At 36.9% G+C, this 14,697-nt stretch overlaps 1 protein-coding gene across 1 annotated transcript in view; it reads right to left on the reverse strand.

The window, feature by feature from the left end:
- The window catches only part of MYO3A (myosin IIIA), a 234,417-nt gene that overhangs the window by 58,892 nt on the left and 160,828 nt on the right, over window positions 1-14,697 (reverse strand). The window contains exons 21-25 of the mRNA XM_039221773.1: window positions 14,194-14,282; window positions 11,079-11,208; window positions 4,909-4,988; window positions 4,370-4,447; window positions 1,617-1,822 (exon numbers count right to left, since the gene is read on the reverse strand). Coding sequence (XP_039077704.1) covers window positions 1,617-1,822; window positions 4,370-4,447; window positions 4,909-4,988; window positions 11,079-11,208; window positions 14,194-14,282 — 583 coding nt within the window. The remainder of the gene's footprint in view (window positions 1-1,616; window positions 1,823-4,369; window positions 4,448-4,908; window positions 4,989-11,078; window positions 11,209-14,193; window positions 14,283-14,697) is intronic.

Here is a 14,697-nt window from a genome sequence, read left to right on the forward strand (position 1 = left end):
CTACGACAGAAGATTTGTCAATTATGAAAGTCACTGTATTTGTATAATTCTGCTCTCCATCATGAAGAAGCGGTAAGGTTTTCTTTATTTCAAGGTGCTCAAATGGTTTTTTCCTCAATTATAAATCAGAATGAAGTATTTATTCATTTACTAGCTCTTAAAATTTATTTCTTTTTTAAAGTAAGTATTATGTTTATTTATTTTGAGAGAGAGAGAGACAGAGTGTGAGCAGGAGAGGGGCAGAGGAGAGAGAAACACAGAATCCAAAGCAGGCTCCAGGCTCTGAGCTGTCAGCACAGAGTCCAACGCGGAACTCGAACCCATCAACCATGAGATCATGACCTGAGCCAAAGTCAGATGCTCAACTGACAGCTGCTCAGGCATCCCAAAATTTATTTCTTAAAAAACAAGCTAGGCAGTAATTCGTTACTGAATACCTGAATTCTCTGAAACATTTTTTTAATACCTTTCTTTTCTTTGCCAGGTGGGTCAAAAGGTGGGGGGATGGGGGAGAGGTAAAAACTACTACAGATTGCTAAAAAAATGAAAATTTGCAAAAATAATTAGAATTCTCATTTTATTTAGTAAGGGTCTTTTGGTTACCTCAAGTGAAAGAATGCTTGGCACAAGATAAGGTGATGTTTTGTTTTGTTTTTGGGAGGAGGGAGTTAGAGAAACTTTGTTTTGTTCTTAATCCTAATTTATACACTCTGAAAAGGCCAGAGAATGTTACATATAGAGAATTCCTCAAATTCTAGGTTTTATCTGAAAATTGTAATACTTTTGAAAATTGAAACTTCAAGTTTAATAGGTAATAATAATCACAGAATTGATAAATATCAGAAACATGGGCATTTAAAATATTAACTATATAAGGTATTGAACCTCTATCACCACAAATATATTAGTTAATAAAATATATTTAACATCTAGCTTAATTCATTTTCTACTAATCTCAAATATTTAAAGGATCTCTTATACCTAATTGAGTCTTTATTCTTCTAATTGCTATTAGAGATAGTGTCTCATTTGATTCTCATAACAATTCCACCAGGGAGTCACGGCAGATTTATTAAATGAGGAAAATGGTTCCGAATAGGTCAGGGTTTCTCCATCTTGGCACTGTTACCATTTTAGGATGGATAATTATTTGCTGTGGGGGCTTTCCCGTGGATGGTAGGGTGCCTAACAGTGTCCTTGGATTTTATGCACTAGATGCCAACAGCAACCCTCCATCCCACCAGATGTGACAACCAGAAATGGCTCTAGACATTGACTAATGTTCTTTGAGGGGCAAAGTTTCCCCGTTGAGAATCACTGGTACAGTCCAGTGGTCACACAGCCCACAACCTCTAACTGCTCAGTACAGAAGCTTAGGCCTTTCAGTCATACTGCCCATGACATGTATCCCGTGTGACCACACAGGATCCTCCAGGTGACAGCAGAAAACTCCCAGCCCCAGATAACCTTCACTTTCGGTACAAAATCTTTTGCAAAAACAAAATGCCTCCTTCCCGGAACACCTAAGTCATTCTCTTCCCTAGTTTGCTTCCTATAATTCTTGTGATGAATTTCTCTATAAACTATACACGGAACTTGAAAAGAAATCCACATACCGCTTTATAAAGTTAGCAAAAAGTATCCGATGTGAGTACCCCAGCCTTCGAATTCTTGCTGTTTCCAGAATTCCTGTGTAGCGAAGTTGTAGGAGAACTTTCTCTCTGTCGTATTTTCTTGCCTGACGTTCATTATTTGGTTTGATACAACGAACAAAATGAGGTTGGCCCACCACCATTTTAGATAACAAATCCATCAGGGAATACTATAATATGGAACAAAAGTAAATTTCCCAATGTAACATACAAAAATTTAGAAGCCTGCAGGTGTTTCTTTTTACTGTAGGAAGAAACCCTGAAAACTGGATGTTATACATGTTCATATTAATTCACAGTCAATGGAGGAATGTCCATATTAATGAAAATTTTATCTATAGCATCTTTTTTAAAATCCATATTTACTCCAAAATGTGGAGGCAATAACTTGGAACTTAGCCATTCAAAGGTTGCCTGCACATTTTTAAGGCAACTTTAATGAATAGATAAAATTACTTTTGGTATAGTTTGTTTGTTAGCAGTTATTTCCTCTTAGGGAAGCTTGCTGGTACACAATATTTAGGCATACAACTTAATTTCCTGCCTTTACCATTAACTTCCTTGTTAAATTCTTTCTTTATAGAAAGTATGAAAGTGAACCCATCAGTGTCTGTCAGAATCACCTCCTAGTTTAAAATAAGGAATGAGAGGGTGGCTTCGTCGGTTGAGTGTCTGACTTTGGCTTGGGTCATGATCTTGTGGTTTGTGGGTTCGAGCCCCACATCAGGCTCCGTGTTGACAGCTCAGAGCCTGGAGCCTGCTTTGGATTCTATGTCTCCCTCTCTCTCTGCACCTCCCCTGTTCATGCTCTGTCTCTCTCAAAAACAAACATTAAAAAAATTTTTTAATAAGGAATAAGAAGTTAAAGCAGTTTAATACATAGGACATAGGAGTTACAAAAATAAGCAAATTCATTTAAGTACTCTAATCTGCTCAAGTTTGATAATTTTCTTATTTATTTTAGAATTTTCAAAGTCACATAGATATGAAAACTGTTTTCAGCAATACCTTATTACAACGGTAGCCAACTATTGGACAACCAAGCATAACATATTAGGATAATCATAGTTCGATTAGCAGTGGAGTCTCAGACAATGAGTATGCTAAAGACCAGCACTGCCATTTCCTGGCAAGGTAATTAATGTATGAACATAGACAGCTGTTGTCAGTTGGATTTCTTTTAGTGTGGGAAATAGAGAAGCCTATGATTATAAAGCCAGTGCAAACCAGATACCGGAATTGCACACGCCTTGGATTGGCTTTGCTTCTTCTTGGGCACTGAAACTCTTAGGTGACCTTCAAACAGCTGGCATTGGCACTTTGGAGCCCTTTTCCCTTACATTTATATGTGAGCCAGCATACAAACAGCTGCCAGGCACTGGGAATACAAAGGTGATACATCTGTCACTGGCATTCTGAGCAAGAGCTTTCTGCAATTTAAACATGGGTTTTTCATAGGGAATGAGGTATGGATTACACTACATTCCTTCTCCACAGAATAAAAAATTACTTTAAAAATACGTTATATACTAGATGGAATTATCTTCTATCACTTTTCACTTCAGCCTGAGGAGTAAAACGATTTTATGAACGAATGGCTCAAGCAGACACAGTGTTTGATGTCAACAACAGTGGAACGAGAACAGTCTTGGATAATTCCCTTAAAAAAGGAAAATAATCTGCCTGTACATATGCTTGGTAATTCAGCTGTGCTTTAGTCCTCATGTAAGGTGAACGTACCAGCGGCAGACATGAGATATTGAGCATATAAATGTACTAGATGTTACTCAAAGATGATTAAGCACACACTGTCCGGTATGAGTTTAGGACTTGAAAAATATCTAATAAAACTACCCAGTTATTTAAAAAAATACTTCATGATTCTGTTAGAAAACTGAATTTATTCACCAAACACTTATAGTAAATTTATCCTAATTTCCTTCCCTTCCCCTCTTGCATTAAAATATACTATTAATAATTTCCAATTTTCTGTTGGTATTTTCCTCCTTTTCTTTGGCTGATTCATATGATTTTATCAGAAGAGATAAACAAGAACTGAAACCAATAACGAGGGTGGGATTACCTAGAGTTCTTCAGAGCACAGAGGAAGAAAAGGACTCCCTGTCTTTCTCTTCTCCCATATTGTCTAAGGAAGAAAGGCCACCTTGATCCCATGCTAATAAGGACACAGTGGCGGATGTTCTTGGCATGTTGCCGTGTTTCCCTGGTATCCCTTCTCCTTGTCCCAGGATTTTACCAGTTCTAGTCTTCTTTTGAGGTTTTCATCTCATCTATGCGTAGGGAGATGTGGAGTGAACACGGATGCCCAGCCTTGCCCCATTTGTCCACCCTAAGATCATCTAGGAGTGGGAAGAACTGGTAGCTAGCATAGCACTGAATTAAAAACACTGTCAGGTTTTATTCCAATAGAAACGCATTTGGTTCTTTGGACAAATTTTAACAAAGATATACAACCCTCCATTAAGATAGAGTTGGCCTGCAATCATTTTATAGGAAACATATCAAAGCAAACCAATCCATAGGTTTTTGCCAGTATTCTCTAACATATTCTGTATCTAACACATAGGAAATGGAATATAATGAGAATTCTCTTTTGCTAATAGCACTCTGTTATTTGTTACTAGTTTTTGATCTGTAACACTCAGCTAAAATAAATAACATTCTTAAGCACAACACACCATAATTGAATATCTTACTCTAAAATATGATGCAACTGTCTGTGTTTTCATGTTGGTTGTCTCTATGGCATGACGTGTGGCTTCTCCAGTTCCACCCTACAAGGATCAAGAAAGACAGTGATGGTTCAGTATCTATTGTACTTTATGATCTACAGGGAGCACGTGGAATTTCCTTTGGGCTATCCCAGGCTATGCATTCAAATACACAAAATAACAAAATGTTAATATTTTTACTTTAGGTAATTGTTTCATCAGTCCCATAGGAATTTTAATTGGTCTTGTATAGAACGTGACTATCTCGGACCTTCACTAATACACTTTCAGTTGATCTTAGCATAATATTAAACTGACCTATAAAAGAAGAATTAGGAATATATCAGAAATGCATAATTATTTTAGTGGCTAGCAGGAATATGAACATAACTGTTTATGCAGAAAAGAAAGATAAAAGAGAGAAAAACTAAGCAAAATGACGCTTACTTTTAGGAGCACACAAACACTGCCATTGTCGAGGTTATATTCTTGGACTCACTGTCATGTGCAATGCATTTTCTTACCTTTATCATGTTGATTGTTTTTTCTGAGGTCCTCATTTGGTAGTTCATTATATTTTTAGTTTTAGAATGTGGCAGATTACCTATGGGAGTATGGATAAAATTAATATACATTCTAGAATCATGGCTAGAAGATTTTCCCCATTTACTTAAGTATTAAAATAAACATTGTTGATCCCACAATATTCATCCTTGGTTAAGTATTTATAAGAAATTAAGGGATAGAGTAATATTGCAGAAACATTTATAACAAATTTTAAATTCAGAAAAAAAAAAAACCCTCCAGCTTGGAGATTAGAAAAAGTACAGGTGAGTTTTGGATTTCCTTTTTTTTTTTTTTTAATGTTTATTTATTTTTGAGAGGGAGAAGGACAGAGTGCGCATGGGGGAGGGACAGAGAGAGAGACATACACACAGAATCTGAAGCAGGTTCTAGGCTCTGAGCTGTCAGCACAGAGCCCAATGCAGGGTTCGAACTCATGAACTGTGAGACCATGACCAGAGTTGAAGTCGGATGCTTAACTAACTGAGCCACCTAGGCGCCTGGAGTGTTGGATTGCTTTTAATTGCTACAAGACATGGTGTGATTGTGATAGAGGGGATAATTTAATTCATGTGTGTGTGTGTGTGTGTGTTAAGTGGCATCTGAGATTTTCTTTAACACAAAGATAAGCTTTACAATGGGTCTTAAAATCATATGGATTATTAAATCATGAAGTGGTTATAAAAAAATCACGAATGGTTGAGACCAATGGATATGTTCAATCTAACATTCAGAAATCAGTGCATGGTGCTAGTGCTACTTAAACTTGCACAACCCAAGGCCATGAAAATATTCTGGTGTAGTGAAAAATTATGGCCATGGAAGCCAGGAAGACCTGGATTTGAATACCAGCTGTGGTACTTAAACTGTGTTGCTCATGAATCATTTACTTTGTCTCTGAGTTGCATTTTGAAACTATATAATGGGGATAATGCTGTCTTGGCTGCCTCACAGAATTCTGATGATATGTGACAGTATGTCTGTGCATGATGGGTGCCTGGAAATGTTAGTTCATTTTATCTCCTGTCTTCCCCCTGCCTCAAGCACAATAAACCAACCCACAGTCCAAGAGTTCATCATCCCAACAGAAATGTTCTCTTTGCCTTTATACTTGACCTAATAAGCTTGTAATAAATTGAGCTAGAGATGTGAGCTGCAAGGAATTGTGGTACATTTCCTCTCAATAATGGCTGAGCCGTATTTCATATTTAAAGTGATACATGCAAAGGGCCATGGTTATTTTAGAACCTTGGAGACAGCATAATATAGGACTGAAAAAACCCAAACTCTTAAGCCCACTTCTAAGGCTTCCCAGAGGAGTAACACTGGGAAAGCTGCTCAACATTTCTAAGACTCAGTGTCTCATCTGTAAAAGTAGTTCACCGTTAAGTGTTGCTATTAGGAGTTGATGAAAGTACTCAGTACAATGTCTAGCACACTGCAATTTCTAAACAAATTTATGTATTATTATTGTTGTCATCATTATGTTTTCATATCTAGGTGAATATGAAATCCAAATGCCTCTGATAGCTTTGAGATTCTGAGTCACTGAAACATCTGTGATTACAAAGTTCTCTTCTCCTTAGCCAATGCGACATGGTTCTGCTAATAGTCAGAAGACAGAAAGTAGTATGGAACACCTGGATGCATATTTTATAAGGGTGGAAAAAAAATATTAGATTCACAGAGGCAGTTGGTGGATATTGAAAGAGATGACTGAAGGGGTGCCTCGGTGGTTTAGTTGGTTGAGCATCCAATTTTGGCTCAGGTCATGGTCTCATGGCTCATGGGTTTGAGCCCTGCATTGGGCTCTGTGCTGACAGCTCAGAGCCTGAAGCCTGCTTCAGATTCTGTGTCCCTCTCTCTCTGGCCCTCCCCTGCTTGTGTTCTCATTCTCTCTCCCTCTCAAAAATAAACATTTAAAAAAATTAAAGAAAACATGAAGATGTTTTGCTTCTGGGCATGATAAAACAACACAGCCTGGATTAACTTAAATAACTAAAAAAAAACCATACAAAATATGTGAACAATAGTTTTTATCCCTTTTCATTTTTATTGTAAAATTTACATAACATAAAATTTAGCATCTTAATCAGTTTTAAGTGTACAGTTCAGTAGCATACATTCATAATGTTATGCAACTATCACCACCATCCATAACTTTTCTCCTCTTGTAAAATGGAAACTCTATACCTATTAAATACCAAGTCCCCATTCCCTCCACCCCCAGCAACCACCATTGTCTTTTTTGTCTCTGATTTTGACTGCCATAAATGCCTTATATAAAAAGACTCATACTGTATTTGTCTAGGAATAACAGTTTTTGTACATTGGGCATCAAGCAGTCCAGGACATTGATCCCTCAGCAAGAGGAAACAAACGGGGTGAGCCCTATGATTACTCCATCTTTCTGTCTAAGAGGTTTTATGCTGTAACGCAAGGAGGGGAATCCAGGTGAAGAGTATGGAAAATAACAGATGTAACAATAGAAAACAAACAGCAAATGGTGAAGTCAAACCCAACCATACCAATAATCACATTAAATATAAATGGTTTGATCACATCGATTAAAAGGCAGAGATTGTAAGAATTTTAAAAAGCAAAGTCCATGTTGTAGACAACACATAGTTGTGTTTAAATATACACACAAAAATAAGTTGAAGTTGATAGTATAAAAAAAGATAGACCATTCAACCACTAGTCATAAGAAAGTTGGACTCTCCATATTAATACCAGGCAAAGTAGATTTCAGAGCCAAGAATATTACCAAGGATAAAAAGGGTCACTTAATAATAATAAAGGGGTCTATTTTTCAAGAAGATATAATAATTCTAAATGTGTATGTGTCCAATAAAAGATATGAAAAATACATGAAGCAAAAGCTGATAGGAATGAAAGAAAAAATAGATAAATTGACAATTATAATCATATATTTCAAAACTCCTCTCTCAGGAACTGGTAGAACCAGGAGAGAGGAAACCAGTAAGGATACAGAAGATTTGAGCATTGACCAATACTATCAACCAACCTGACCTAATTGACATTTATATATCTCTCCATGCAACACCGTGGAATACACATTATTTTCAAGTGTAAATGAAACATAAAACAAGGTAGACCATATTCTAGGCCATAAAATATATCTCATTAAATTTAAAAGGATTAAATCATACAAATAATGCATTCTGAGCACTATGGAATTAAATGAGAAGGCCACAACACAAAGATATGAAAAATACTAATATTTTTAGAATTTAAGTACTTACAAATAATCCATATAAGTACTTATATTAGAAAAGAAGAAATGCTTTCTTAAATCAATGATCTAAGTTCTCACCTTAGAAACTAGAAAAAGAAGACAAAATAAAACCCAAAGTAAACAGAGGAAAGGAAACAAAAATGACAAAAACCACAAAGAAAGAAAGAAGGAAAGAAAGAAAGAGGGATCAACAAAATAGAAGCAAAGCCAATGAAAATCAACAAAACTATATACTATAATGCTGGTTCTTTGAGAAGATCAATAAAATTGATAAGATCTCTAGAAAATCTATCACGAATAAAGTGAAAGATGATATAAAAGACCCAGATCAGGAACGAGAGAGCTGATAAAAGTTCAAGATCTACAGATATTAAAGGATAATAAGGGAACATTATAATCAACTTTATGTCAATAAATATGACTACATAGATGAAACAAATTTCATAAGAGACACAACCTACTATAAAGCTCATTTAAAAAATATCCTTATGTCTGTTAAAAAAATTTGGGGCACCTGGGTGACTCAGTTGGTTAAGCGTCCAATGTCAGCTCAGGTCATGATCTCATGGTTTGTGGGTTTGAGCCCTGTGTTGGGCTCTGTGCTGACAGCCAGCTCAAAGCCTGGAGCTTACTTCAGACTCTGAGTCTCCCTCTCTTTCCGACCCTCCCCTGCTCACGCTGTCTCTCTCTCTCTCAGAAAAAAAAAGCAAAACAAAACCCAAAAAACTTACATCTGTTAAAAAATTTGATTGAATTTGTAGTTAAAAACCTCACCAAAACCCTTCAGATGGCTTCACTGGTGAATTCTACAAAGGAATTTAGAAATAAATAATACTCTTCCTGAAAACCGAAGAGGAAGCAATACTTCTCAATTCATTCTATGAGGCCAGTATTACTCTGATCCCAAAATTAGAAAAAAATTATAAGAAAAATATAGCCCAATATCCCTCATGAACATAGATGCAAACATTCTTAATAAAATGTTAGCAAATTGAATCTAGCAATACATAAAAGTCCAATGTATTGTGACCTTGTCAGGTTTTTCCCAGAAATAAAAAGTTGGTATAACATTTAAAAAATCAATCAATATATTGATTTATACTATATTTACAAATTAAAAAATAAACGAATGATCATCTCAATAGATGCAGAAAAATCATCTGACAAAATTTAAACAGGCATACCTGAGAAGTAATCAGAAAACTAGGAATGGAAAGAACTTCCTCCTCCTGATAAAGGACATCTACGAAAAACCTACAGCTAACATCATATTTACTGGGGAAAAACTGCATGCTTTCTCTCTGAGATCAGGAATAAGGCTAGAATGTTCACTCTTACTACTTGTATTCAATATTGCATTGGTGATTTTACCCAGGGCACCCAGGCAAGATGAAGACAAAAACTGAACAGAATGCAGAAGAAAGGGCAAACTCTTTTTTCATAATGACATGAACATCTACACTGATGATCTTTAGATCATTCTACATAGAATTTACAAAAAAAGCTACTCTAATAAATGAGTCTAGCAACATTGTAGGGCAAAAGATCAATACAGAAAAATCAACTGGATTTCTATATACTAGCAACAAACAGAATTTGAATTAAAAATTACCATTTATAATAGCATAAACTCTAATATACTAGCAAAGCTCACACACTGAAAACTACAAAATATCGTGGAGAGAAATTAAGGAAGACTTAAATAAATGGAGAGCTATGTTGTGCTCCCTGATTGGAAGACTTTCTAACATTGTAACCCAAAAATTTCTATAGGATGATCCAATATGGCTGTTATTAAGGACTGAATAGTATCCCTCCAAAATTAATATGTTGAATTCATAACCCTAATCCTCAATATTGTGAAGATATCACTTAGCCTGAAATTAATCTATAGCTACAGGTACATCCCAACCAAAGTCTCACCAGGATTTGGGGTAGAAATTGACAAGCTTATTCTAAAATTTATATGGAAAAGCAAAGAAATTATAATTGCCTTGACAACTGTGAAAAAGAACAAAGTTGGGTAGTTTATACTACCTGATTTCAATTACTTTTTATAACGTTACAGTAATCAAGAAGTGTAGTATCAGTGATACACAACAGAAAGTCCAGAAATAGATCTCTATGTATATAGTCAATCAATTTTCAACAGGCTGTCCAAGCAATTTGATGGGGGAAAGAACAATCTTTTCAACAAATGGTGCTAGAACAACTGGATAGGGGTCAGGAGGAGTGGTGGGAAAGATTACGGAGTCACAAGGAAATATCATCGGGGGTGATGAATACAGTTTTGGTTTTACTGGTGTTTATGTATGTCAAAACTTCATTGTGTTTTACTATCTAAACATATGCTATTTATTGTATGTCAGTTATACCTCAATAAAGCCATCAAAAAGAAATGCAAAATAATAAAACAAAATCCAAGACATATAAACAACCTAAACCACATTTTTACCTACTTAAAAGCAAATGCAAGCATGTCTATGGATGTAAGTTTTTAATCAATAAGGCAAAGCTCACTAAATCTGTAGAGCCTTAAAGTACCACCCAAAAGTTACCCAGTCCTGAAACAGATGTGGTTTTGAACTGTTCAGAGATCAACATATTCTTCTAGTGAGTAGCTAAAATACCATCATTTTTTTCTGGCTAAATGCTTCAAACACTTCCTTTAATGCAAACCTAGTTTGTTTCCATTCATTTTTACATTTTCTTCAGACAATGTGGACAGGAGATATTAATAAATGTGTATTTAGTGAGCTGAAAACAAACCAACATAAAAAATGGAGGATTATACTCATGAAAATCACAGTCAGAAACTACTTGATTGGGCCTGAAGAACCTTCTCAGTTAAAGGAAACTGCCTTAGCTTACCTGTTTTTGTGAGAGGGTGACTGACCAATTGCCGAATTACGCTGTTTTCGGATGATCTCAAAAGCAGCACAATATCAGTTGGAAGAGTGTCTCTATTTTTAGCTAAGAACCCACTTGCATTATAGAGGACCTGTTGATAAAGTATGTTATCATCAGTGTCACAACCAATGTCATCATCATTGTCATCATCATCAGCAGCAGCAGCAGCCAAATCATCAGCTGGTGTTTACTGAGAATTTCCTCTGTGCTGAGCAACAGGTATACAAAGATTTATAAAGGCAATTCATTACAATTTGGTTGGAAAAGCAAATTTCTCCAAGTTTACACCATATTTTGTGAGAGAAAAATTTGTGTCTTGGTGATTTTATTTGGGTTGAAATGATAAAAGAGGTTTGATTCTCCTTATTTATTATGTTAGAAATTTGGTGTGTTTCCTTTGTCTGTTTAGAGTGTTGGGGTGCATAAAGAAAACACCCTGTGGCCACCAAGGCATTCTCATTTTTATGAAACTTGACTGATGTGCAATGAATTGGCCATGATAGATTTTTTTTTTTCTCTCAGTAGTAGTGTGGTCTAAGTACTCTATGAGTGTTTCTGGCACTTCTAAATAATTTCAAGACTGTCTAAGATCAATGTAACCTAAAGATTTCTGTACGATGACCTAGTATGACTGTTGTTATGTCCCTCCAAAATTAATATGTTGAATTTCTAACCCCAAATGTGATTGTATTGGATAAGGTCTTTATGGAGATAACTAACATTAAATGCGGTCATAAGGGTGAGCCCCTAATCCTATAAGACTGGTGTCCTTGTAAGAAGAGGAAGACAAACCAGAAATCTCTCATTCTCTCCCCACATGTACAGAGAGAAGAGGTCACATGAGGACTCCACAAGAAGACAGCCATCTGCAAGCCAGGAAGAGAAGCCTCACCAGATAGCAACCTTGCTCGTACCTTGATCTTGGCCTTCTAGCCTCCAGGACTTGAGAAAATACATTTCTGTTGTCTAAGCTACCCATCCTGTGATATTTTGTTAAGGCAGCCCAAACAGACTAATAAAGCTGTTAAAAACAACTGGATAAAATGATCATGGGAAATTTTTTCTTAATTTTTAAATTTTTATTTATATTTTTATATATAGAGAGAATGCGAGTGGGGAGAGGAACAGAGGGAGTCAGGGAGAGTCTTAAGCAGGCTCCATGCGCAGTGTGGAGCCCAATGCAGGGCTTGATCCCACAACCCCGGGATCATGACCTGAGCCAAAATCAAGAGTCAGACACTTAACCAACTGAGCCACCCTGGCACCCCAATCATAGGAAATTCTTAATGGATGTTTAAAAAAAGGCTTATTTGGGGGGCGTCTGGGTGGCTCAGTCAGTTAAGCATCCGACTTTGGGTCAGATCATGATCTCACGGTTCGTGAGTTCAAGCCCCGCATCGGGGTCTGTGGTGACAGCTACCTCAGAGCCTGGAGCCTGTTTCAGATTCTGTGTCTCCCTCTCTCTCTGACNATACAAGATTAATAAACAGAAATCGGGGCACTGGGTGGCTTAGTCAGTTAAGTGTCTGACTTTGGCTCAGGTCATCCAACTTCGGCTCGGGTCATCAGGTCATCATCTCATGGTTCGTGAGTTCAAGCCCCGCATCGGGGTCTGTGGTGACAGCTACCTCAGAGCCTGGAGCCTGTCTTCGGATTCTGTGACTCCCTCTCGCTCTGATCCTCCCCTGCTCAAGCTGTCTCTGTCTCTCTCTCAGAAATAAATAAAACATAAGAAAAATTTTTAAAAAGGCTTTTTTAGAAAATCATATGCTCAACCTCATGGGAGAGATTATAACTATAATATTTAAGGTAGATTTGTTTCAGTGACAAAAGTCTGGAATATTGAAGTCTGTGGAATAGATAAGTTGGTCAGAGAAAGAGACATATCATATGTTTTCATTCATATGTGGAACTTGAGAAACTTAACAGAAGACCATGGGGGAAGGAAACGGGAAAAATAGCTACAAACAGGGAGGGAGGGAGGCAAACTATAAGAGATTATTAAATACAGAGAACAAACTAGAGTTGATGGAGGTGGGGGAGAGGGGAAAGTGGGTGATGGGCATTGAGGAGGACACTTGTTGGGATGAGCACTGGGCATTGTATGTAAGCAATGAATCACGGGAATCTACCCCTAAAACCAAGAGCACTCTGTATACACTGTATGTTAGCCAATTTGACAATAAATTATATTAAATAGATAGATAGATAGATAGATAGATAGATAGATAGATAGATAGATAGATAGAGAAGACCTAGTAGACCTGAATCTTCCAGGTTCTGTGTTATTTTTCTCATTCTATGCATTCGTTCTTCATTTTAACATCTTCTCAGTCCTCCATATTTACAACATTATTGTGAGGGAATGACCTGCTATTTTCTGCAGAAGGGAAATAGAGCATTCTCTGAGTATAGGACAATGTATCTGAGGTCTGCTCTGGTGTGGAAAGGCATATCCATCAACGCATAAACATCCATCCACTGAACGGTCCAGTCCATTAGTCAATCCCACCTAGGCTAGCTCCATTATCTGACCACAATTCCAACCTGGCACTTTCTCCTATTGGGAGGGAGGAGGGACAAAGGCTGCAGGGGAGAGGGAAGCACCTCACATTTGAAAAAGGCAGTTGATAGAAAAGGCTGTCAGCTCTCATTAAAAGAAGGAAAAAGTAGGTTCCCATTGCCAGCCAATGTCACCCAAAGCCAGATCTTAGGATTAGAAAGATGGGGGCTTTGAAGCTCGTCTCTTTCTTTTCTTTCTTATTTTCCCTAAGTTTCTTAATACAAATTCCTCTAGAAAAACTATAATATTGTGTTTGTTAACTAGGAGAAGGATTTTTTTTTTAACCTTTGCAGGATATATGCTAGGGGTAGGTGCCCTGGAGTGGGTGTGGCTGGCAGTGGAATGGACAGATCATGGGAGGCTGGAGCACAGAGTCAGGGCCAGATTGGGGCAGAAACAAATGGCTATCTGGTTATAACCATGTAAATATTTTGGGCCATAATTTTCACGTTCATCACTATTATGTGATGAAAGACTAAGAGAAACTCAGTCCTAATTCTTCAAACTTCTTACCTTTCCTGCAAAATGGTGAATTCCAAAACTAAGTTCCATTCTTTTGGGCCTCCAGAAGTACTGTGATTTCAGGTTACCTTCAAATTTTTCTATAGAAAAAAAAGTTCAATTCCAATATCAAGCCATGTAAGAAGAGATCCTCGAAAAATACTGATTGATAGAACCATCTCTTTCATCATAAAATGGACAATGTGCAGTGAAAAAAATAATTTCACGTAGCTGCCAAATTCAGATTTGGGATATGAATGGTGAAGCAAAACTCAACATCATGAATTTAACCATTCTATTATGATTTAGAGCAGTTCTTAAACCTTAGTAAGCATCGGAATTCCCTGGAGGGCCTATTAAAACACAAAGCTCTGACTTAGGAGGGAACCCAGGAAGTCACATTTCTACCAAGTTCCCAGGTGATACTGATGTTCTTGGTCTGGGGACCACATTTTGTGACCCATGGGTAAAGAGGAAAGATCTCTACCTGAGATTAACTGATCAAAGAAGTTTGTG

The sequence above is a fragment of the Hyaena hyaena genome, unplaced genomic scaffold (genome assembly GCF_003009895.1).
Source record: "Hyaena hyaena isolate Hyena2069 unplaced genomic scaffold, ASM300989v1 scaffold_1011, whole genome shotgun sequence".
In the NCBI taxonomy this organism is placed as follows: domain Eukaryota; kingdom Metazoa; phylum Chordata; class Mammalia; order Carnivora; family Hyaenidae; genus Hyaena; species Hyaena hyaena.